The sequence below is a fragment of the Podarcis liolepis genome (assembly GCF_965112155.1).
Source record: "Podarcis liolepis genome assembly, chromosome: 15".
NCBI lineage: Eukaryota > Metazoa > Chordata > Lepidosauria > Squamata > Lacertidae > Podarcis > Podarcis liolepis.
Genome location: NC_139566.1, coordinates 25075640 through 25100787, shown reverse-complemented (window position 1 = coordinate 25100787; position 25148 = coordinate 25075640). Strand labels below are relative to the sequence as shown.

Sequence of the window (25148 nt, the reverse complement as noted above, 5' to 3'; positions counted from 1 at the left end):
CCGAAACACATTCTCTACAAACAATTTGGCTGTTTCTTCTGCTGTGACCGCATGTGAGCAGGCTATAAAGTGGGCCATTTTAGTTAACAGGTCTACTACAACCATGATGGCTGTTTTCCCTCTAGACCTTGGCAGATCAGTCATGAAATCTATTGCCACTGCTTCCCACGGTCTTTCAGGTGTGGGCAGTGGTTCTAATAAACCAGCCGGCGCCCGCCTCTCCCCCTTGGCTCTTTGGCATTGTTCACACCCTCTCACATACTCCCGCACATCTTCCCTGACCTTGGGCCACCAAAATTCCCTGGTAACCAGCCACATGGTCTTGTGTTGCCCAAAATGCCCTGCTGTGGGGCTATCGTGCAGCTGCTTGAGTACCTTCTCCCTCAATTCCCCTTCAGGTATATATAACGCTCCCTTATAATACAATGCCCCGTTTCTCTCCTCAAAACCACCGGATTTGTCTTCCTCCCTCCTGAGATCCCTGAGTTTGTCCTGGGCGTATGCATCCTGCACCGTACCCTCTACCAATTCCCTTTGCCCCACCAAAGTCGCCCCACACACCCAGCGGTCCTCTGGAATGATATGGGTTTCTTCGGGTGCTCCCTCCCCCTCCAAATATTCAGGTTTGCGTGAGAGAGCGTCCGCCCTAACATTCTCTGGGCCTGGCACGTAACAAATCTCAAAGTTAAATTTGGAGAACTCCTGGGCCCATCTCAACTGCCTTTGGTTGAGCACTCGCGCAGTTCTCCAATACTCTAGATTTTTATGGTCCGTGCACACTTGCACCTTATGTTGTGCACCAACTAGCAGATGCCTCCATCTCCGGAACGCCTCATGAATAGCAAGAAGTTCTCGGTCGTACACTGTGTAGTTCCTCTCGGATTTGTTCAGCTTTCGCGAAAAGAAGGCACACGGTCGCCACTCTGACTCCTCCTTCCCCGGCTGCAGAAGAAGCACCGCCCCTATGGCTCTGTCAGATGCGTCTGTTTCAACCCTTAGCTTCTTTCGTAAATCCACATGCAGAAGTTGTTCTTCAGAGGCGAAGGCCCTTTTCAGCTCCTCAAACGCTCGCTCCGCCTCCGCCGTCCATACAAACTTCTTTTTACTGCTGAGACAGTCAGTGATGGGCGCCGTCAGATGGGCGAAGTTGCGGATGAACTTACGATAAAAGTTTCCAAACCCTAGGAACCTCTGCACATCCTTCTTGGTTTTGGGTGTTTTCCATTCCAGCACTGCCTGTACCTTGCCGGGATCCATGGCCAATCCCTTGTCTGACAGGCGGTACCCCAGGAATTCCACCTCCTTGGTATGGAACCGACACTTCTCCAGTTTGACCCACAGCCTGTTGGCTTGCAGTCTGCTCAACACTTCTCTGACGTCTCTCACATGTTGCTCCTCATTCTCCGAATACACCAACACATCATCTAGGAAAGCAACGCAATTCTTGTAGAGCAAAGGGCCCAGTACGTGGTTCATAAAAGATTGAAAACACGCTGAGCCTGCTTGTAATCCAAATGGCATAACGAGGTATTCAAATGCCCCCAAAGGGGTAAACATGGTGGTTTTCCATTCATCCCCTTTCCTTATGCGTATCAGGTTGTACGCCCCCCTTAGATCCAGCTTTGTAAAAATCTTTCCCTTCCTCACCCTGGTCAAAATATCATCAATTCTGGGCATAGGGAAAACCACCGGTTCAGTCACTGCATTTAACCTCCTAAAATCGCATACAAGTCTCGGCTTGTCCGCGTTTTTTTTGTCCACAAAGAACACTGGGCTACCCCCTGCTGCTTTGGACTCTCTGATGAAGCCTCTCTTCAGGTTCTTGTCAATAAACCCTCGCAACTCCTGCATTTCTCTGTCTGACATGGCATACAACTTGCCCACGGGAAGCTGTGCTCCAGGGAGTAAATTGATCTGGCAATCAAAGGGTCTATGAGGTGGTAGTTGGTCAGCTTCCTTCTCGCTGAACACGTCGCTGAGATCTGCATACTGTGGTGGTACCTTCACCTTCTCCATTACGTCAGTCCCTGCTAGGGTGGCTTGGGCCCCTGCTGAACCCTTTTCCCCTTTGCAGTGTTCTAAGCAATGTGCTGAACCAAAGGACACCACTCTTTGATGCCAGCCAACCAGCGGATCATGTAGAGCTAGCCAGCTCATTCCCAAAATAATGGGAGCGCCTCCCAGGGTGGCCACATTAAACGCTATCAGTTCTGTGTGCCTTGCCACCCTCATTATCATTGGGACAGTCTGCAAGCTGACTCCTCCTCCCAACAACTCCCTGCCATCAATCGTGGTCACCTGCAGGGGGTTGCTTAAAGGGATAGTCTGTATCTGGTGTTCAGCAGCAAACTCCTTGCTCATAAAATTGCAGGAGCTGCCTGAGTCCAATAGCGCCTTTATTTTTAGGGGGTGCCCATTTTGCAGCTCTAGCGACACTTCAATCACTAGAGCAGGTCGAGGAGCTTCTGGCACGGGCACTTTCACTGCTCTTTGGCCTGGCTGCAGTGCCCCGATTGTGGCAACCAGGCGTTGGCTTTTACCTGCTCCGTTCCCCCCTGTTCTCCCCCCTCAACAGCTCCCACCATCCCTTGCCATTCCTTCCTCTGGGGGCAGACTCTGGCAAAGTGGCCTGGCTGTTGGCAGAGATAGCATTTCCGGGGGCCCTTTCCCTCCTTCTTAGCCCCCTCGCTGGTTTTTGAAAATGCGCGCGTGCGCGCTGTTCCGATTTCCATCGGCTCTGCCGGCGGGAAAGCTGGCTCAGGAATGTCTGGAATGCGGAACTCCTTCCAACGTTCCCCTCTCCCTTCCCGCCTCTCCAAGGCTCTTGCCTCCTGCCGCGCTCCTATGGTCAGCGCAGATTTGGTCAGCTGATCCATAGACTCCGCCCTGGGGCTCCGTGACAGCTCGTCTTTCACCGCCGAAGAAAGACCTTCTTCAAATAGCATTTGAATGGGTGCCGCCGATAAATCCCAACTCAGTCTGTGAATCAGCATGGTAAACTCAGTCCAGTACTCACGGACAGATCGACTTCCCTGCTTACAAGCCATTAGCTGTCTGCGCACCGCCCCTTCCTCAATATCGCTGGAAAACATGATATCCATTGCACGAAAGAACTTCCTCGTGTCCTTTAGTATGTCATTGTGCGTTGCCATTAGGGGTCGAACCCAGTCTCTCGCCCCTTTCTCAAGATGCCCAATTACAAAAGCAACTCGCGATTCCTCATCAGGGAACTCATCGAACTGCACATTAATGGCATATTGCATCTCTGTCCTAAAGGCATGGTAATCCTTGGGGTCCCCCCCAAATTTTTGCACCAATCCTGGTACCTTTCTGGGGAATTGAGTGGCTCTCCCCTTCTTGTCTGCATCCTGAGCCCTTCTCTCCTCCAGCCTCGCCGTCTGCAGCGCCAGTTGGACCTCCAACGCTCGGTATCTATCTTCCAAGCTTGGACCAGCTCCAGCCCCCGCTCCTCCGGTTCCGGTTGGTTCGCTCATGATGCTTTCTCTTGCACAGGCAGCGTACAGAGACTGTCGGACTGCTGTTAGGGATTGATTAGCTGCTTGTGCGTAAAAACGTGCTCCCTCAGAGTTTGTGCGACCCCACAAACCTCCGTGTGTGACGGAGCTCCTCAGACATGTCTGCTCTAGTCACTAGTAGAGTCCGACAGTGGCTGTCTGCGGAAGCGTTTCCAGCAAAGGAGCTCCTTAACGGAAACGCGTCTCCTGGACTCACGGCGTGACAGTTTCCGGCGAGGTGTGGGTCTCCCTATGGGAGACTCAGATACCTCCCCACTGTTCTCGCTGGAAGCTTCCCCGAGCCCTCCCTCCTGCTCGCATTCCCTCAGAGACCCACTCCTCCCCCTGCTGGTCCCTGCTTCAGCTGTTGAGTCTCTTTCTTCCTCCCTGAGTCCCTCCACCACCTGATGCTCCGATGGCAGTTCCCTGACACAGGGGCTTCTGTCTCAAGAGAATGGCATGCGAATTCTGCTGCGTACAATGGAACTTTGCAGAAAGCACCGCCTGGGTCACTCTTAAAGGTGACATTGGAGCGCTCCAAATCATTTGCCCATCTGCGTGCACAGGGAATAGTCGATCTAGCTGAAAGGCAATGCATCAAGATCTGCATTGACTGTTGCAATGTTGTTGTTGTTATCGAATAATTGTAAAATAATTGTAAAATTGTAAAATGGTTGTATAATCAAAGAAGGGGGAGTGGCTTTGTCTCTAGTGAAGGGACCCTGCAGTTCTGAATTTGCCACTAAAGTAATGATAAGGAAGCAGGTCTCTAGCCCACAAGCAATGGCAAAATCTGTGGTCCTCCATATATTGTTAGACTCCCAATACCCTCCAGTCCAACATCCTGGGATGATGAGAGTTGGAGTCCAATAAACATCAGTTAAGCATGCCACAGGATCCCTGTGCCTTATTTACACACTTGCCCCACAGGCCTGTGATGACTGTTGCCTCCATCAGAGACATGGCAGTGCAATCTTTGCAAACTTACTTGTGTGCAAAATGCACTTTGTCACTGTGTGGCTTATTCCCAGGTAAGTGTCTCTATGCGGGCAGCAACCATTTTGCGTGAGGGTTCCGTTCCCGGCTCTTGAGTGTGTTGGCGGAGAGCATCTAAGTGTCCCTGCCCCGTTCCGCTTCTGATCTGCATGCATCGATTGGACATGCTTAAAATAGAATGGCAGGACGCAAGTGGCGCTGTGGGTTAAAGCACAGAGCCTAGGACTTGCCGATCAGAAGGTCGGCGGTTCGAATCCCCATGACGGGATGAGCTCCCGTTGTTCGGTCCCTGCTCCTGCCAACCTAGCAGTTCAAAAGCACAGCAAAGTGCAAGTAGATAAATAGGTATCACTCCGGCAGGAAGGTAAACGGCATTTCCGTGCGCTGCTCTGGTTCGCCAGAAGCGGCTTAGTCCTGCTGGCCACATGACCCGGAAGCTTTACGCCGGCTCCCTAAGCCAATAAAGCAAGATGAGCGCTGCAACCCCAGAGTCGACCTAATGGTCAGGGGTCCCTTTACCTTTACTAAAACAGAATGGTACCCTTAATTTCCAGAAACCACAGTGGTGGTGCTGAATCCCGAAGAATGCAGCAGTCCTATCAACTCACACTTGTGAGATTTTAAAAAAGGCATCCCCTCCCACTGGAAGGGCAAAATGGGATTCGCTGGGACATGTACCACCAAACTGGGACAGCTTAGGGAGGGGAAGGCTTCTAGCCAAGATCTGCTTGCACGACTGGAGGCAGTGATGTTTCTGAAGGCCAGTTGCTGGAAACCACAATGCTCTTGTATGCAGGTCCTGCTTACAGGTTTCCTGCTGGTTGGTCCCTGTGAGAGCAGGATGCTGGACTAGACGGGCCGTTGGCCTAATTCAGCAGGCTCTTCTTGTGTTCTTAAGCCTTTGATAAATCGGAACCCCTTGGAGTGATGCCTCGACATCGTTGACATCAGGCCCTTGCTGTTCTGAGCCTGCTCGGCCGCCCCCAGCTCTTGACCTGCTGAAAGGTCTCCATTTAGATTAGATCAGGGCTTGAAAGGTGACCTCCAGATTCCATGTGTTTTGGCAACCTCCGGATCTCACATTACCTGACCCTTTTGCCGGCTCTCCTGGAAAAGCTTGCAGCTGCCTGGAATTCAGAGACTTAAAGTGTCTCATATATGCGCGCCAGACAGATGGAGAGAGTAGCAATGCTAGGTCCTGTGAACCCCCCACAAGGCGAGTGAGTATTTCCTTTCTCCATCCTGCCAGTCAGGGATTTATGACTCTGGCACGGAAAATTACAGACCTCTCAAGAGCAAGACTTGGCACCAGGTTTCTGGGGCTGGAGGGAATTCCCCTTCCTGTTTGCTCTCTGGAATGCTTAATCGCCTCTCCAGGGCCCTTTCCCAGCCTTTTCAAGTTCTCGCTCTCTCCTCCCCTATATTATGGGCACACAGACACACAGACACACAGACACACACACCCACACACACCCACACACACACACACCCCTCTTCCTTGCTCAGACTATGGAGAGGCAGTTCAGTTCAGTGCCAGCGGGGTGTTCATCTGGCAACTCGCAGTGTTTTGGTTTCTTGGACCGAGTAAGGTGTCAATCATGAACTAGGGAAAGTCTGGGCTGGGAATATTCCTGGGGTCATGAAGGCTTCGCACACTGGTTTTAACTGTAGGTTGTTGCTTCAGTGTTTTAGCCATTAGGGGCTCGGTGGGAGGGTGCTGGCCGCCTCCACCATAGGTGCCAAGCTCCCTTCGTCCGCCCCCCCCAAATTGAGGGGGCCCAGCATTGCCATTCAAATAGTGTGAGTGCACCCCCGTCATGTGATCCGTTATACAGGGCAGGACTTACCTGCCCCCTTCCCAATATTTTATTCAGGTTGGCACCCCTGCCCCTCATTGAGATTCTAGCTCTTGCCTTGAATTTTCTTTCGTTAGGGTGGGGGAACCAAAAGAGTAGGGGGAAGATGAAATGATTGACTTGTAAGGGACCTTTGAGGTCATTTGAACAGCCAAAAACATAAGAGCCTAGTGCAGGGGTCAGCAAGGTTTACTGGCCATGGGCCAGATCACTCCCGTGGAGATCATCCGTGGGCCGGACTAGTGCAGCGCAATACCAGAAATTGCATCTGCGCATGTCCGCGGTGCCAGAAATTGCTTCTGCGCATGCCCAGATGCCGAAAATAGTTCCTGCACAGAAGCAATTTTTGGCATCTGGGCATGCGCAGAAGTGATTTCTGGTATCTGCACGTGCATAGATGTGGTTCTGGCACCGCTCGGTGAGTCCCTGTGCCACACTGTGCCTGTTTAGCGGGTGGCTCAGTTTGGGGGTGGCTTGTGGGCCAGTAAAATGGTCTTCGTGGACTGGATTCAGTCCATGGGCTGCACGTTGCCAACCCCTGGCCTAGCAGCTGGGTCAGGTCAACCCCCCGTGTAGCCCGGCATCCTGGACTCAGGGGTAGACGCAGCGCTGCTTGTTCGCGCAAGTGTTTTGCACCTTCCACCCAATGGCATCCTCGTCAGAAGGCAAGGATGGTAATGGTGAGGAACTATCAATGATGCTCCTGTAGATAATCTCATAGAATCATCGAGTTGTCCCAAAGAAACCAGAGTCCTTTCTGTTGGGGATAATTCAGACTGAAATTCCCTGGTTTCAAAAAAGGTTGTTTATGTATGCCACTTCTGCAGCCTGTGTTTTGTTAGCCCCCAAATGGAAAACAAGCAAGGTCCTAACCAAAGAAGATTGGCAACTTAAGTTGACAGAATATGCGCAGCTTGCAGACTTAACATATAGAGTAAGAGAACAAGAAGAACATACGTTTAGAGAAGATTGGAAAATGTTCATTGAATATATGGGAAATAACTGTGTACAGCTGAAAACGCTGGCAGCATTAAGATAAGTTGAACAGTGTAAATAAGTTATGATGGATGCAATAATGGAATACTGAATGGTATAGTTTCTGTAAAATATGCAGGGATTTATGATATGTAAAATGAACTGTGGAAGAGAAGAAGGGAAGTCATTGATATCTTAAGGATATAAAAGTGAGTACTTTAAATTGGAAAATAGATATATATATATATTTATCTATCAATCAATTGATAGATCAATCAATCGATCAATTGATATATATATATGAGAGAGGGGGGGGGAATTGTAAAGCTACAAGGGACCCCCAAGTCCAACCCCTGCAATACAAGAATCTCAGCTAAGGCATCCATGATAGATGGCGATGGAGCTGGGATAGAAGGACTCAAGAGATCCCTGGGGTACCTCGGACCTATGTTGTTCAGGGCTTTGTCAATTAATACAAGGACCTTGTACCTGGCTTGGCTGTAAGTGGGTTCTAATGGTGGTGCGGCATGTTGTCACTCAGATGCCCCCACCAGCAGTCTGGCCACCACATTCTGCTGCAGCTGGAGCTTCTGGAAGCTTCCAGACCAAGCACATAACACGAGGGCAAAGGCATTTCTGCCTCTGCTGCTGTTCTTTGGCAACTGGTGATCCATCCTGTGTCTCTTACCTCTTTTCAGGAATTGGTGTTCTTACACTGTCACCCGGACGGTTTCCTGTCATATCCAGAATGGCACCTACCTCCAGAGAGTGTTCCAGAGCTGCTGGTGGCCCACGACTTGCACGGGGGGCAGGTGAGGAAGCCGAAAGCATTGGACCAGCCTCCCACATCCTTTCCAGCCTGTTTGCCTTCCCATACACCCTGAAACATGGAAACCGAGCTCTGCCTGCCTCCATTTCCAAACGAGTGGGTCACGTTTGACGGGTCGGTGGGGCTTGACACCTGCCAGTCACCCAGTGTCATATCTACAGCTGGTGGGTGGGGCTTGGCCAAAATGGCCCCACAGGTCAAACTACGAGGTGCGGTGGGTCCGTTGAGGCCCACTGGCTGGTGGTTTCTTTGCTTTAAGGCCTCTGTTGCCAATGCCATTTATTTATTTATCCTTACATTTACTCTTTTTATTTCATAAAATGTTCATACAGTGGTACCTTGGTTCTCAAACTTAATCCATTCCAGAAGTCTGTTCCAAAACCAAAGCGTTCCAAAACCAAGGCACGCTTTCCCACAGGAAGTAATGCAAAACGGATTAATCCATTCCAGACTTTTAAAAACAACAGCAATTTAAGATGAATTTTACTATCTAACGAGACCATTGATCCATAAAATGAAAGCAGTAATCAATTTACTGTACTATAAAATAAATAAGACAGTATTGTAGATGATAAAAATTAAAATTAACATTTTTTTCTTACCTGCACTGATGATAGTCATTGTTTGGATGGGGGGCTTTTATCCATTTCCGCAGTCACACAATCAGTCAGAATCAGTAGCTGAACTGGGTTCCACACAGTCACAAAAACAAATTAACCCAAAAAACCTTAGAAACAAAAGTGCAAAATAAATAGCAAAAACAAAAGCGCCAAACTTAATCAGTTCTGGAAGTCTGTTTGACTTCCAAAATGCTTGAAAACCAAGGCGCAGCTTCTGATTGGTACAGGAGCCCCAGAAACAATAGCCGACAGCCACATCGGACGTTCGGCTTCTGAAAAATGTTTGCAAACCGGAACACTTACTTCAGGGTTTTTGGCGTTTGGGAACCAAGGTGTTTGAGGACCAAGGCGTTTGAGAACCAAGGTACCACTGTACAGCTTGATTGTAAAAGCAAACCTCTAAGCAGTTTACAAAAAGAATAAAACAAACTGAATACCTCCTTTCTCCCCAAGGGGCTCAAGATGGCCTAGAGAATCTTGCCTCCTTGAATTTTCTCCTCATAGCAACCCTGCCGGCTAGGTTAGGCTGATGGACAGTGAATGGCTCAAGGCTTACCTAATTGAGTGTATCATGGCTGTGAGGGGATTTGAACCCTGGTCTCCTTGGCCCTTGGCCCTCCAACCACCCACTCTGCTCTTCCCTCCACAGCCCCACACTTTATTTTAGGAGTTGGGCCCCCACAGAAGCCCCAGGCTCTCTGCACTTGTAGCTCCTGTTGCCTGAAGAAGCCATTTTGTTTTTTGTCTCTCCTCAGCTATAGAACGATCGTCAGGCCAACGTACAAGCAGGCCTACAAGACGGTCACGGCTTTGGAGTGGAAATGCTGTCCGGGACACACGGGTTCCAATTGCGAGGCAGGTACGAGGCAGCCGGCTGGGGTGGGCGCAGAGATAAGGCTCGGTTCATAGCATCATAAAATTGTAGAGCTGAAAGGGGTCATCCAGTCCACCGTCTTGCAATGCAAGAATCACAGCTATGGTTGTTGGCATTGATATGACCGTTATGTGATTCTTTCTGCTTTGTACAGGTATGTAAGCAAATAAACACGTCCCCCAAGGGTTTTACGGTCTGAAACAGTGGGGAAGGGGAAAGGGAAGGATGGGTGGGGCAAAGCTATGCACCGCTGTCCGGTGCTGCCCCCTGAGATGTAACTTATTTATCTTATTTATTTCGCAAAATTTATATGCCATGTAAAGGGAAGAAACCTCAAAGTGGTTTGCGAAAAGTCGTCCCAAGGAGCTTGCGAGAGAGGCCGCCCTTGCCCTCTGCCTTGCTTGGATTTAGCTTGCGCATTTTCAGCCATGAAAGCGCGCAAGTTAAATGCGCATAAGATGTGACCTTGCTGTACGGCAACATACAGAAGCCCACAATGTTTCAATACTATGAATACCGTAAGACTGCATTAACAATGTCACACTTCCTGGCAATAGACAAAATACCAAGGTTGCTGGTCGGGTTCTCCTCGGTTCTAGAGACAAACAGCCCTCCTCTAATGTTGTTCATGGTCCTCCTGCAGCAACTTGCAAATCTTCCAGAAGGCTGAGTAGCAGTGTCCCGGGAACTGTGGTTTGCTGAGGGTGCCGTGAGCTGCTACCACAGAGCAGGTGAGACACAGGTGGCGCTAAACCACTGAGCCTCTTGGGCTTGCTGATCAGAAGGTTGGCGGTTCAAATCCCCACCTAGCAGCCTAGCAGCTCGAAAGCAGACCAGTGCAAGTAGATAAATAGGTACTGCTGCAGCAGGAAGGGAAATGGCGTTTCTGTGCGCTCTGGCTTCCGTCACTGTGTTCTGTTGCGCCAGAAGCTGTTTAGTCGTGCTGGCCACATGACCCAGAAAGCTGTCTGAGGACAAACACCAGCTCCCTTGGCCTGAAAGCGAGATGAGTGCCACAACCCCATAGTTGCCTTCACCGTACAGGGGTCCTTTACCTTTTACCACAGAGCAGTATGATTTAGAGTTCTCTAAGAGTGTTTGCTTATCGAAAGCATTTATAAATCTCTTAATTATTTTTAAATTAATGTTTCTGTGATGGGACAGGAGCTGGGTGAGGTGATTCTGCCTGAGGTGGTTCCTAGCTGACGACTCGTGTTGATCTTGTGTCTGGGCCTCAAATCCCAAATGGCAGGGGGAAGTTCAATGTCCGCTTGGTTTGGGTTGAAGGAAGCAATGACTCAGGATGACCCAGAACGGAGCTGACCGATTCATCCTGTCTCTTTCCCTCCCCTTGTCTTTGAAGCAAGGAAGGATGTGAGCAAGGGCCCAAGACTCCCAGATGCTGAGATGCTCTGGACCCAGGGGTCAGCAAACTTTTTCAGCAGGGGGCCGGTCCACTGTCCCTCAGACCTTGTGGGGGGCCAGACTATATTTTTTTTTGGGGGGGGGAGAAATGAACAAATTCCTATTCCCCACAAATAACCCAGAGATGCATTTTAAATAAAAGCACACATTCTACTCATGTAAAAACACCAGGCAAGACCCACAAATAACCCAGAGATGAATTGTAAATAAAAGGAAACACATTGTAAAACACATTGATGGCCAGATTTAGAAGGTGATTGGGCCGTATCTGGCCCAGGGCCTTAGTTTGCCTACCCATGCTCTGGAGGGCTGCACATGGGCAAAGAAGAAATGGAAAAGCCGGGAGAGTTTTCTGGGAAAGCTGAGGAGTGAAACTTTAGTACTCTATTTATAAAAACACAGGGAGATAGTAGAGTTGGAAGGGACCACAAGGGTCATTTAGTCCAACCCCCTGCAATGCAAGAATCTTTTTCCCAACATGGGACTCGAACCCACAGTGCTGAGACTTGAGAGTCTCATGCTCTACTGGTTGAGTTGAGCTTGCTTTTCTCCTCTTCCCTGCCCAGCCCTTTCTCTTTGTGTGCCCTGTCTCTTGTCTCATGCTCTACCAACTGAGCTACCCCAGCTATCTAGATGGGATATATAAGACAACAAGATAGGTAAAGGTAAAGGGACCCCTGACCATTAGGTCCAGTCGTGGCCGACTCTGGGGTTGCGGCACTCATCTCGCTTTATTGGCCGAGGGAGCCAGCGTACAACTTCCGGGTCATGTTGCCAGCATGACTAAGCCGCTTCTGGCGAACCAGAGCAGCACACGGAAACACTGTTTACCTTCCCGCCGGAGCGGTACCTATTATCTACTTGCACTTTGACGTGCTTTCGAACTGCTAGGTTGGCAGGAGTTAGGGACCGAGCAACGGGAGCTCACCCTGTCACGGGGATTCGAATTGCCAACCTTCTGATTGGCAAGTTCTAGGCTCTGTGGTTTAACCCACAGCGCCACCCAACAACAAGGTAGAGGTGTCCAAAATAATGCACGGCATGGAGAAAGTGGATAGAGAAAAGCTTTTCTTTCTCAGTCATAATGCCTGAACTCGTGGACATCAAATGAAGTTGAATGTTGGGAGATTCAGGACAGTTAAAAAAGGAAGCACACCACACAGTGCATGGTTAAAATGTGGAACACTCTGCCACAAGAGGCAGTGGCTCTATTTAAAACAGGCTGCAGGACATCACACCTGGAGGCAGCGGGGCTTGCAATGGGCATACAGGACAACCTTCTCTGTCTTTCATTGCCTCTCCCAAGCCAAAATGGCCAGAGGCAGCTTCCTCTCTCTGCCCCATGGTAGAGCCGGCCCTGTGAATGCCACTGATTGCGGTGACAAGACGGAGGGGTGGTTTGCGGCCAGGAGGGTAAGCTCCACTTAAACCACTCTGCACACTTCCTGAGCCTTAGTGAAGGGTTTTGTAGTCCCCCCAAACCCAGCTATGCTTGACTGCGCATGGAAAAGGGGACCAGTGTCGGTAACTCCAAACAGCAGGCTCAGATCATAACAGGTGGCAGGCAGCCAAGATGTCAGAAGTGATCCATAAAATAAAAGGACACCTGGTGCGAAATCCCATTATTGTGAAATCCTACCCGGTGGATGGATACTCCCTGTATTGAGTTTGGCAGAGCATAGTAGGAAATGAGAGAGGTCTGTGGTGGAGGGGAGGCTGACTGGGGCTGGTGGGGGGAGAGCGGGGAAGAGGGGGGAAGAGGGAGAGAAATAAGCCAACTTTGGAGAGAGGCACATTGGCAAGAGAAGAAAACCCTTAAAAGAGAATGCTCTGTTTTGCCAGGGAGATTCAAGACTATAATGTTGTTTTTTTAATTGGCTCTTGGTTTCAACAAATTTTTTATTCGGATCCCCTTTTATTTTAGTCATTTTAATATTTATTATGAGCAAATCATCTTCCCTTCTTAAAGCTGACCTTCCAGGGAAATTCAGCGTACTGTAGTTTATTTGTGGCCAAGTTAATTTCAGTTTCTGCAGCCTTGGTCTATTTCTGTGTGGCCGAACTCTGTTCGGCAATGGTTGAAGGTGCAGAAACAACCAAATAGGTCTGAGATCTGCGGGGTAAAGGTTGGTACAAATTGAATAAATCGAAATAAATAAAAAATAAATACCCCTTGTTCAGGTCCTGGTGCCCTCAAGCTGTTGCCATCATCCTTGGCCATTGGTTATGTTGGCTGGGGCTGATGGGAGGTGTTTTTTTTTTTTAAAAAATAGCTCTTATTAAAGATTTTCTTGTGTTAAAAAACAAACAAATAAACAAGGAAAAGTACATATAGCATCTCCGTTTTTGATTCGTAGGGTCAGTTTACATTTTGTATGAGACACTATTGTCACAGACATTGTGCGTTGGGGGGGGGAGATAGGAAAGAGAGAGGGACGGAGGGAGGGAAATGGGAATAATGATTTTTTGTTCTATTGCATAGTGTTTGTGCAGGGGTTTTTTGTGTGAGCATCATGTGAGTAGGTCCCTTATTTTTATTTTTCGCTCTATAAGATGCACCAGACCACAAGACGCACCTGGTTTTTGGAAGAGGAAAACAAGGGGGGGAAAATCTGAATCCCATAAGCCAGGACAGCCAGCAGGATCGCTGCGCAGCGATCCCGCTGGCTGTCCTGGTTTATGGAATAGCCGCACACAGCCTCTCCCAGGCAAGGGGAGCCTTCATCCAATGCCCGGGAGAGGCTGCACGCGGCTAAGGCTCCCCCAAGAGCCGTGCTCCCTTTAAAGAGCGTGAAGAGTGTGTGTGCGGCTCTTTAAAGGGAGCGCTGAGCAGAACCTCCCGCCTGCATTCGCTCCATAAGACGCACACACATTTCCCCATACTTTTTAGGAGGGGAAAAGAGCGTATTATAGAGCGAAAAATACGGTATTTATTTTTATTGGCATTGTGAGAGATTAGGGTGTCCAGAGCCTGGTTGGTTGCAGTGTGGTTTCATAGAATCGTAGTGTTGGAAGGGACCATGAGTGTCATCTTAGTCCAACCCCCTGGCAAACCAGGAATCTTTTGCCCGATGTGGAATTCGAATCCATGACCCTTAGATCGAGAATCTCAGGTTCTACCGACTAAGCCACTTTTTCCAGGTGAAGTGAACATGAGTGAGGGCTAACCAAAGTTGCTGACCTTTTTTTTAGGATTGAAGTTGTTGAGCTTTTGTTACGATTTTACCCCAGAGTTGTTGAGCTTTTTACCCCAGGGAATAAACTGCCACAGGGGCCAGATTAGACCGACCAGCAAGCAGGCCGGAATAGGTCCCTGAAACGGACTTTGAACATGCCTGGACTAAGCTATCCGAGCTGTCTTGTTTGTATTTGTGTTTGTTTGGAGGTGGGTTGCCGAGTCAGATGAGCCATACTGGCTGAGTCAAAGACTCGGTAACGGGACAGAGAAAAGGAAGCTTTTATTCACACAGCACATTGTTAAACTTTGGAACTCTTCGCCACAGGAGGCAGTGACGCCCACCAACCTGGATGCCTTTAAAAGAGGATTAGACAAATTCATGGAGGAAAAGGATATTAATGGCTGCTGGCGATGATGGGCTACAGTGGTGCCTCGCAAGACGAGAAGAATCCGTTCTGTGATTCTCTTCATCTAGCGGGTTTTTTCGTCTTGCGAAGCAAGCCCATTGAAGGATTAGCGGATTAGCGCTATTAGCAGCTTTTAGAGGCTTTTAGCGGCTTATCTGCTGATCGGATCAGCTGATAAGCAGCTTAGCGCTATTAGCGGCTTTTAGCTGCTTTTAACGGCTTATCTGCTGATCGGATCAGCTGATAAGCGGCTTAGTGGCTTAGAAAAAGGGGGGGGGGACCAGCAGGAACTCGCAAGACATTGTCGTCTTGCAAAGCAAGCCCATAGGAGATTCGTTTTGCGAAGCACCTCCAAAACGGAAAACTCTTTCGTCTAGCGAGTTTTCCGTCTTGCGAGGCATTCGTCTTGCGGGGCACCACTGTATCTTTGGCCTCCGTTGCAACTTTTAATTGTTCTCTGAGATGCGGAGGGAAAAAAGAAAAGAGGGATCAAAACCAGGACGGCTTCTGTAATTCCGGGACTGCCCCTGGAAAATAGGGACACTTGGAGGGGATGGTGTAAACAAGACTGAGCTAAATGGGCCCTTGATTCTGACTCTGCATAAGGCACTCTGTTCCTGTACTCCAGTGGCAGAGGTAATTGAGAGCGTTTTAGGTAAGAGGCGCAGGGACCCCTCCTCTTTCTCTTTCGACAGGCCCTGCCTGCTTGATCAGCGATCTGTTTTCCTAGGCGTGGGGCTTGCCTTTCTGTGACGGCATCCTTTCATCTCCTGAACCATCTGACTTACGAAGGTGACAGCCTCCACGGGAAATCATTCGCCCTTCCTGTTTGTTGAGTGTCCCTTGCTGGGTCAGCAGCACGGCCGCCCTCCTCCAGATCCCGTTGGCCCACCTCATTTCCTTTGCTTGCTGTGGTCATCTCAGCCCATTTCATGGCGAAAGCCGCACACATTTTAATAAAGCATTCCGGGGACGAAGGGAAGAGGCAGCTCAATTCAACTTACGCAGGAAGTAACAGCTGGCAGATGCAGATATCGCTGAGAGGTCATCTTCAAATATCTGAAGGGCTGTCACATGGAAGATGGAGCAATCTTCTTTTCTGCTACTCTGGAGGCTAGGGTCTGAAGCAATGGGTTCAAATGACAAGAAAGTTGATCCTGGCTAAACATTAGGAAGAACTTTCTGATTGTGAGAGCTGTTTGACAGTGGAAATTGAAATACTTTATTGTCACTTGTACAACTTGTATACAGTGAGATTACACAAGCACCCCCCACTCAGCTCTCTTAATTCCCCTCGTTTACTGACGCACACCCACCAAACCTGAAAGTCAGTTGCCCTGTTGTTATCTTTTCATTCAGCAGCCTAACAGCCCACGGACAGAAGCTGTTCTTTACCCTGTTGGTGCGACTAATCATACTTCTATATCTTCTGCCCGAGGGCAGGAGATCAAGAAAGTGCCAGCCAAAGTGTGAATCATCCCTGAGAATTTTCCTCACTCTCCTGAGGCAACGTTCTTCTGCTATTTAATCCAGCGGATTCACAGGACAGCCCATAATATCTTGTGCTGTATTCACCACCCTCTGTAGGCCCTTCCTATCAGTTGATGTCAAACCAGCGTACCACACAGTGATGCAGTATGAAAGGACACTTTCTATTGTTGACAAGTAGAAGGAGATCATCAAATGTTGATTGACATTGTTCTTTTGCAATACTTTGAGGAGATGGAATGGACAACCTTGGAAGCTGATGGGCTCTCCTTTGTTGGAGGTTTCTAAATGGAGGCTAGAAGGCCATCTGTCAGGGATTTCTTTAGCTGTGATTGCATAGGCTAAGCCAGATGACTCTTGGGGTTACCTTCCAAGTCTGGAATTCTTTGATTCTGTTATTTCAGGGATTTCCCATAAAGTACAAGTGTGGAAACTCTTTCAGCCTGAGGGGCTGTGTTCCTTTCTGGTCAACCTCCCAAGGGCCACATGTCAGTGGTGTGTAGGGCCAGAGACAAATGTTAGCAGAGCTGCTTATGTGAGGCTTATTCCACCTCTTTACCTTCTTGCCAGTCAAGCAAGAGACTTTGGAGTTTAAGGACACTTTCCAGCTAGACCAAAGCACTGAGGCAGTGCTACTGAGAGGTGTGGTCTGGGGAGAAAAGTGTGACAAGAGAGGGGGATGGTATGGGTAAGGTCCTGAGGGCCTGAACGAGAGACTTGGGGACCACATTTGGACCCCCCCCCCTGCAATAAAGCATGCCACATTTCTCCCCACTCCTTATTATTACAATTTGGCACCCCCTCTCTAAAAGCAGGTTAGAACAACAAACAAACAGCTTTAACGGCACGACATGTAACTCTTACCTGGTCCTGGCAAGTCTTCTCCCTGGTTATCTTGTCCCTGCATTGATTCCTTGGCAGCTAGCCTCTGTGATCATGAGGTCTGGAAACTTGAGTGTGAAATGAGTACAGTGCTGATAGTGAGAGGGAAAGGGTGACCTTTCGTATATTCCTTGCATTTAGCTTGGGAGCTGCTTGGAGGAGTCTAGTAGAAAAACAGGATGCAGATTTATCAACCAAACAAATGTGTAAACAAATAATTAGAAGGGAGAGCTACTGTGCCTTTGTGTGTTCCAGTTAATCGTAGCTTATCTATCCAGGAACTAAACTTCCTTTTCAGTTTAGGGGGGAAAGAGAGTAAGGGAGGAACAAAATAGTGATATTTTAAATAGTGCATGGCTTGGAGTAAGCAGACAGAAAAAGCCCCCCACTTAAAATACTAGGAAAGCAACATTCAAAGGAGCTGAATGTTGGAAAATTGAAGACAGACAAAAGGAGGAATTTCTTCATGCAGCATATAATTAAGATGATAGAACTCACTCCCACCAGGGCTAGTGATGGTCGCCAACTTGGGAGGCTTTAAAAGAGGATTAGACAAATTTATGGTGGAAGATAAGGCTATGAGGAAGATAAGGCTATGCAATGGCTATACTCTGCCTCTCGCTCAGAGGCAGTAATGCTTCTGAATACCAGTTGCTGCAAATCACAAGTGGGGAAACTGGCTGTAGTGCTTAGGTCCTGCTTAGGGGAACCCCATTGGAACATCTAGTGGCTCCTAAACTTCCCCCCATAAACTCATCCCCAGTGCTCCTTACCCTACAAAAAGCATTATTCAGAATAGCAGTTTGCACGACCCACTAAGGAAGATAATTACAGAATCAAATTTAAAACAGTAACAATTAGTTTAACATTTCCCCCCAAATCCAATTGAAACTGCAGCACAACCTCGGTTTTAGAACGTCTCAGCTGCCGAACGTTTCGGAAGCTGAACGCTGAAAACCTGAAAGTGAATGCTTCCGTTTTCAAACGCACCTTGGAAGTCGAATGGCTTCCACAGCGTGTTTTTCCATTTTCACCATTCATTTTGACTACAGCCCCTTGATTTTCAGTTTTCGAACGTTTCGGAAGTCAGACGGACTTCCGGAACAGATTACGTTCGAAAACCGAGGTTCCACTGTATTTAGTTTAATTGATGAACTTGATCCAGTGATACCAGTTTAAAAAACTGGTCTGATGGTCATTTACGCCCCGTCACCCCTTACCTCTTAGTGCCCCCCCAGCAATCCCCACCCCTAGAAGCCTAGAGATTTCTCACTGCCTCCTTTTTCTATCTTGCCAGCTGCATCGCTTCATGCCTGTGATCTGCACAAACACCCGCCCTCCTTTCTCTTCCATTCCCCTCCTTTCAAAGCAAATATTTACATTGCCAAATGCATTCCGGTTCAGATTAAGGGGAAAGGGGGGGGGAAAGGGGAGATCGTGGTCCTCAGGGTGGTCTCAGAATGAGCCATCGAGAGATCAGCATGTTCCCTTATTGGTTGGGACAGCTGATGATGCTCTGACCTGGTGTGACTTGAAATCAGGATGGGGTGAGTGGGTGGGGACAAGGCTGATGACATCCATTTGGCCACCCAGATGTGACAGCCTTGTGGAGAGGACCTTGTCTCAGCGTGCCACCAAATAAGTACTGTACTGGGAGGCTGAAGAAAGCTTCTCCTATCTACCAGCAGATACAGTGGTGCCTCGCAAGACGAAATTAATTCGTTCCGCAAGTCTCTTCGTCTTGCGGTTTTTTCGTCTTGCGATGCACGGTTTCCCATAGGAATGCATTGAAAATCAATTAATGCGTTCCTAGGGAAACCGCCTTCAGACCAGGTCCGGGGACAGACAAGGGCTTTTCTTCCCACCCCCAGCATTTTAAAAAACCCTGGGACAGCGGAGGACTTCTCCGCTGTCCGGGGCGATCTTAAAATGCTGGCGGGCGGCATTTTAAAATCGCCCCGGACAGCGGAGGACTTCTCCGCTGTCCGGGGCGATTTAAAAGCCCCTGGGAAGGCAGGCAGGGGGGACAAAGACTTTCGCCCCCTGCCCGCCTTCAGAAGGTGTTCCCGCCACCCGCCCCGCTTCGGAACAGCGTTCCGAAGTGGGGCGGCTGTGGCAGGTGTCCCCGCTTCGGAACAGCGTTCCGAAGTGGGGCGGCTGGGGCAGGTGTTCCCGCCCCCCCTCCCCGCTTCGGAACAGCGTTCCGAAGTGGGGCGGCTGGGGCAGGTCTTCCCGCCCCCCTCCCCGCTTCGGAACAGCGTTCCGAAGTGGGGCGGCTGGGGCAGGTGTCCCCGCCCCCCCTCCCCGCTTCGGAACAGCGTTCCGAAGTGGGGCGGCTGGGGCAGGTCTTCCCGCCCCCCCTCCCCGCTTCGGAACAGCGTTCCGAAGTGGGGCGGCTGGGGCAGGTGTCCCCGCCCCCCCTCCCCGCTTCGGAACAGCGTTCCGAAGTGGGGCGGTTGGGGCAGGTGTTCCCGCCCCCCCTTCGGAACAGCGTTTTAAAATGCTGGGGGTCGGGAGCGAAGCGCTGCCGACCCCCAGCATTTTAAAATCTCCCCGGGACAGAGACTTCTCTGCTGTCCCTTGGAGATTTTAAAATGCTGGGGGTCAGCAGCGAACGCTTCACTCCCGCCCGCCAGCATTTTAAGATCGCCCGGGGCAGGTGGGGGGGAAGGCAGGCGGGGGGGAGCAAAGACTTTTGCCCCCCGTCGGCCTTCAGAAGAGGTCCTCTTCTGAAGGCCGGCTGTGGGCGAAAGTCTTTGCTCCCGACCGCCAGCATTTCCCTATGGGCTTTCGTCTTGCGATGCAAGCCCATAGGGAAATTCGTCTTGCGAAGCGCCTCCAAAACAGAAAACCCTTTCGTCTTGCGGGTTTTCCGTCTTGCGAGGCATTCGTCTTGCGGGGTACCACTGTAATCAAACTACCGGTTCAACTACTGTGGGATCCATTCCCACCCACAAGAGGCAGTAAAGAACAACAAACTTGATTGGCTTTAACAGAAGATTAGACAAATTTGTGAAGGATAATGATTATTGTTATGTTCATCCCCACCCTGCCTTTTTCCCTGACAGGGACTCAAGGCGGTTTACAGATAAAATAAGAACAGCTAAAAATGGGCGGGGGGGGTGTCATTAAAAATCAGTTAAACATTAGTAGAATTAAAACTAACCAACCAGCCAGCACACACACGAGCACACACAGTGGTACCTCGGTTTACAAACTTAATCCGTTCTGGAAGTCTGTTCTTAAACCAAAGCCATTCTTAAACTGAGGCGTGCTTTCCCTAATGAGGCCTCCTGCCACCGGTGCCCTTCCACCGTTCGGCTTCCATTACAGGTGGCCCCCCATTTATGCAGCGGTTATGTGAAATTGCATATAATTGAAACCCATTGAAAAACCCTTCAAAACCCCTGTTACGCCGTTTTGGTGGCATTTCAGTGACATCTTTATGCAGATATTGAAGCTGCATAAACAGGGGGTTGGTTGCCTGTACAATAAAAAAACTATAGAATAAGGCTGTCCACAGCTACTAACCCTTATTGATGTGTTCCATACTATCCACTGTTGGAGGCAGTATGCTTAGGCCCTGCTTTTTCCTTTATGCTATGCCTTTAGCTCTTAATTATTCCATAAGTTGCTTAGAGGCGGCCGCCACGCTTTTGTATTAAGCGACCAACAAGTGTTTATTTTTATTTTAAAAAAAATAGTAGCTATGGACAGAATGAAAAGATCTCTGGTGACTTGACTCCCAAGACCCATCTGATCTGATGCTTCATTTCCAACTACATGGCTCTTCTCGAGGCATGCAAAGCAGGTGCTCTTCCTCTGAGCTATGGCCCTTCCCCTTAAAAAAGGTTAAGTTTCTAGTCCTCAGCATTGTAAATAAAGGGTTGCATTAAATAGGAACATAAGAAGCAGCCTTGTACCAAATCAGACTATGGGTCCATCAGTGCTGTCTACACTGACTGGCAGTAGCTCTCCAGGCACATTGCCAGTGATACCTGGAGGTACCTGCGATTCAACTGGAGACCTTCTGCCTGCCTGCAAAGCAGATGCTCTACCACAGAGTTACAACCTGTCTCCATTGGCCAATGTCGTTCAGTGCTATCTGCACTGACTGGCAGCAGCTCTGCCCCTAAGCAACAGCCCTTCTACTGTGGCGGGTGGCGCTGTGGTCTAAACCACTGCACCCATCGGGCTTGCCAATCAAAAGTTTGGCAGTTCGAATCCCTGCGACGGGGTGAGCTCCCGTTGCTCTGCCCCACCTCCTGCTTACCTAGCAGTTTGAAAGCACGCCAGTGCAAGTAGATAAAGAGGTACCACTGCTGCGGGAAGGTAAACGGCATTTCTTGCCGTTTCCATCATGGTGTCCCATTGCGCCAGAAGCGGTTTAGTCCTGCTGGCCACATGACCTGGAAAGCTGTCTGTGGACAAACGCCGGCTCCCTCGGCCTGAAAGCGAGATGATCCCCCCATAGTCGCCTTTGGCTGGACTTAACCGTCCAGGAGTCCTTTACCTTTTACCTTCCACTGTGTGATCAGGGTTTGGGGGAATTTCCAAATTCCCTGGCCGGGCTAACTCCACGGAAACCACCCTAGGAATTCTTTTCCTCCTGGGGATCTCAAACGGCAAAAAGGCTTTGTTACCTAGCAGAGTTGGGGATACAAGCTTGGCTCAAGAGGGATGAACCAGACGGCAGTCTTGGGCAATCTTGTCTCTTTCCCACCCCATCCCAGCATGGGAAGCCAGCCCTCCAGACCCGTGTAGGAGACAGACCTCCATCTGGAGGAAGCCAACTGCAGTTCCAAGTGATTCAGACAGCGGATTTCCTCAGTGACTCCCCATGCCAACAGGAACCTCATTCAGAGAGCCATACGGCTGCTGCCCTAACCCCACCTTCCCCGGAATAAGCCCCACTGAATCCAACAGGGCTTACATCTGAGCAACTGTGGTTAGGATTGCGACAGCCCTATGGCTACATCCGCACTGTATTTATTTATTTACTTATGTTTCATTTTTGTTTATGATTTTCAATTTTATACTTTTCAATAATTTTACCATCGTTTTAACATTTCAAAGTGTGACTTGTTCCCCCCCTTTCTGCGCTTCCTTAAATTAATTTTTGTATATATTTTCTGCATATTCCAAATTAACTTAACTTACTCATTTATTCATCTGCTTTAATATATATACTCTTATAAAACTGCAGGTTATTAAAATAACCCTGCCAATGTTCTTATCTGTTTACAGTTTGTTTGTGTTTTTGGTAAATATTTACTAAACCATTTCCATGCTTTTATAAAAAGTTTGCTATCTTGATTTCTTATTTTTCCAGTAAGTTTTGCCATTTCAGCATATTCTGTAAGTTTTTTGTATCTGTTCTTCTTTCACTTGGACTTCTTCTTCTTTCCATTTTTGGGCAAGTAACATTCTTGCCGCCGTAGTTCCATACATGAATAAATTTCTATTCAGTTTGGGTAGTTCTGTTCCTATAATTCTGCCCACACGATATTTAAAGCACCAGGATACCTCCTTAAACAGCTGTGGCTTCCCTCAAAGGATTCTGGGAACTGTAGCATGTTAAGGGTGCTGAGAGTTGATCGGAGACTCCTGCTCTGCTAACAGAACCATAGATGTCAACTTTTCCCTTTTCTTGCGAGGAATCCTATACAGAATAAGGGAATTTCCCATAAAAAAAGAGAAATGTTGACAGCTATGTACAGAACTACAATTCCCAGAATGGTTAAGCAGAGATCTGGGAACTATAGCTCTGGGGGAGGAACTTGTGGCCTCCAGACTACTCCCACTGCCCTTAACAACAGCTCCCGGGTTTCTTTGGCAAAAGCCACAATTGTTTAAATGCATGGTGGGAATGTGGGAGGAACAGTGCCTAGCTTAGGGTCAAACGACTCAACGACATGGCGTGTGTTTTTTTTAAGTGTGCTTAAGTTTGGGTGAGCTCCGATCTGCCCTCGGGCTGAAATAGGTTCCCTGCCACAACCCTAAAGAAGAGAAGAGTTTGGATTTGATATCCCGCTTTTTCACTACCCGAAGAAGTCTCAAAACGGCTAACATTATCCTTTCCCTTCCTTCCTCACAACAAACACTCTGTGAGGTGAGTGGGGCTGAGAGACTTCAGAGAAGTGTGACTGGCCCAAGGTCACTCAGCAGCTGCATGTGGAGGAGCGGAGACGCGAACCCGGTTCACCAGATTACGAGACTACTGCTCTTAACCACTACACCACACTGGCTCTCAATTCTAAACAATTCTCCCCCATCTTTTTCTTCCTTTTCAGAGACTGCTGGCTACCAGGATCCTCAGGACGCTGCTCATGGGGCTGCCCCTTTGCGCAGACTGCCAGCCCGGCCTGCAGCTTATTCTGGTGAGGGTTGAGGACCTAAGACGAGCCCTGCGGAGTCAGGCTCCTGTGCATCCTGTGCTCGTGGCGGCCACCTCAATGGGAAACCATCAAGCAGCACCCAAGCCCTAGAGCAACCCTCTTCCCTCCTGTGGCTTTTAGCAACCGGTATTCAGAAGCATTGGGACGCGGGTGGTGCTGTGAGTTAAACCACAGAGCCTAGGACTTGCCGATCAGAAGGTTGGCGGTTCGAATCCCCGCAACGGGGTGAGCTCCCGTTGCTCGGTCCCTGCTCCTGCCAACCTAGCAGTTCGAAAGCACGTCAAAGTGCAAGTAGATAAATAGGTACCGTTCTGGCGGGAAGGTAAACAGTGTTTCCATGCGCTGGTGTGGTTCGCCAGAAGCGGCTTAGTCAGCTGTACGCCGGATTCCTTGGCCAATAAAGCGAGCGCCGCAACCCCAGAGTCGGCCACGAGTGGACCTAATGGTTAGGGGTCCCTTTACCTTTACCTTTATTCAGAAGCATCACTGCCTCCTACCGTGGAGGCACAGCATAGCCGTTGTGCCTAGTAGTCGCCAAGAGCTTTTTCCTCCAGGAGACCCTCCCCAAGGGTCTCTAAGCAGAGCGCCCTTGCCCTTGGGCTGGTGTATGTTGTCTTACCCAAACTGCACCGTTGCTTTCCTCCCCTTCGCTCTTGGCATTTTGGGCAGACAGCAGAAATGGCAGGTCCTAGCACACCTTTGACTTGAGCTGCAGGCAGGGTGTACATCGTTCTCCCCTTATTCAGTCCCCACAACAACCGTGCGAGGGAGGTTAGGCTGAGAGGCAGCGACTGGCCTGAGAGCCCACAGTGAGCTTCATGGCCGAGCGGGTGATTTGAACCCCAGTCTCCCAGCTCCTACCAGGTTGGCGCTGTGGGTTAAACCACAGAGCCTAGGGCTTGCCCATCAGAAGGTTGGCGGTTTGAATCCCCGCGACTGGGTGAGCTCCCATTGCTCGGTCCTGCCAACCTAGCAGTTCGAAAGCACGTCAAAGTGCAAGTAGATAAATAGGTACCGCTCCGGCGGGAAGGTAAACGGCATTTCCGTGCGCTGCTCTGGTTCGCCAGAAGCGGCTTAGTCATGCTGGCCACATGACCTGGAAGCTGTATGCCAGCTCCCTCGGCCAATAAAGCGAGATGAGTGCTGCAACCCCAGAGTCGTGCGCGACTGGACCTAACAGTCAGGGGTCCCTTTACCCTTTACCTTTACCTCCTAGCTGCTAGTCCGACACTCTAACCATTATGCCGGCACTGGGTCTGTGTTGGGTATAGAGCATTTGAGATCTCTTTCATGGCTTTCAACTCTTATTTGCTTGTTTGTTCCAAAGTCATGTTTCAAAGCAGCCTCTGTGTGTCTCTCTCTGTGTGTGCGCAGTTCTGATTCCCATTAGTTGGATCTTAGCGATGAGTGAAAAATACTTCTCTTTCCACTCCCCTCCAATAAGGACAGCAGGGATATTTGTCATGGCTGCAGCGCCTCACCAGGGAGCTAATAGAATTGGTTCTACAATGCAAAGCACTAATCTGCCCAGTGTGGGAATTGGCTAAGCTGGCTTGGCAGAGCGCTGGCAGCCCTTTGCAGGCTGAGAAATTCCTGGATGTCCCTCTGGCACTGCTTTCGCAGTAGTGTGAATTTGCCTTCCCCAACCTGGTGCCCACTCAGATATCATCATCATCAATAATAAGCATCTTCCACACAATGGCCT

The 25148-nt window shown here is 49.3% G+C and overlaps 1 protein-coding gene across 6 annotated transcripts in view; it reads left to right on the top strand.

Annotated features, from left to right (window-relative positions):
* EMID1 (EMI domain containing 1) overlaps positions 1 to 25148 on the top strand; it is a 74955-nt gene that overhangs the window by 10801 nt on the left and 39006 nt on the right. For all 6 annotated transcript variants that reach the window (XR_014519844.1, XM_083478720.1, XM_083478723.1 and 3 more), the window contains exons 2-4: positions 8041 to 8154; positions 9547 to 9650; positions 23339 to 23425. Coding sequence is in view for 5 of the 6 variants with exons in the window: in XM_083478720.1 (XP_083334846.1) it covers positions 8041 to 8154; positions 9547 to 9650; positions 23339 to 23425 (305 nt within the window). In the remaining variant the exon portion in view is untranslated. The remainder of the gene's footprint in view (positions 1 to 8040; positions 8155 to 9546; positions 9651 to 23338; positions 23426 to 25148) is intronic.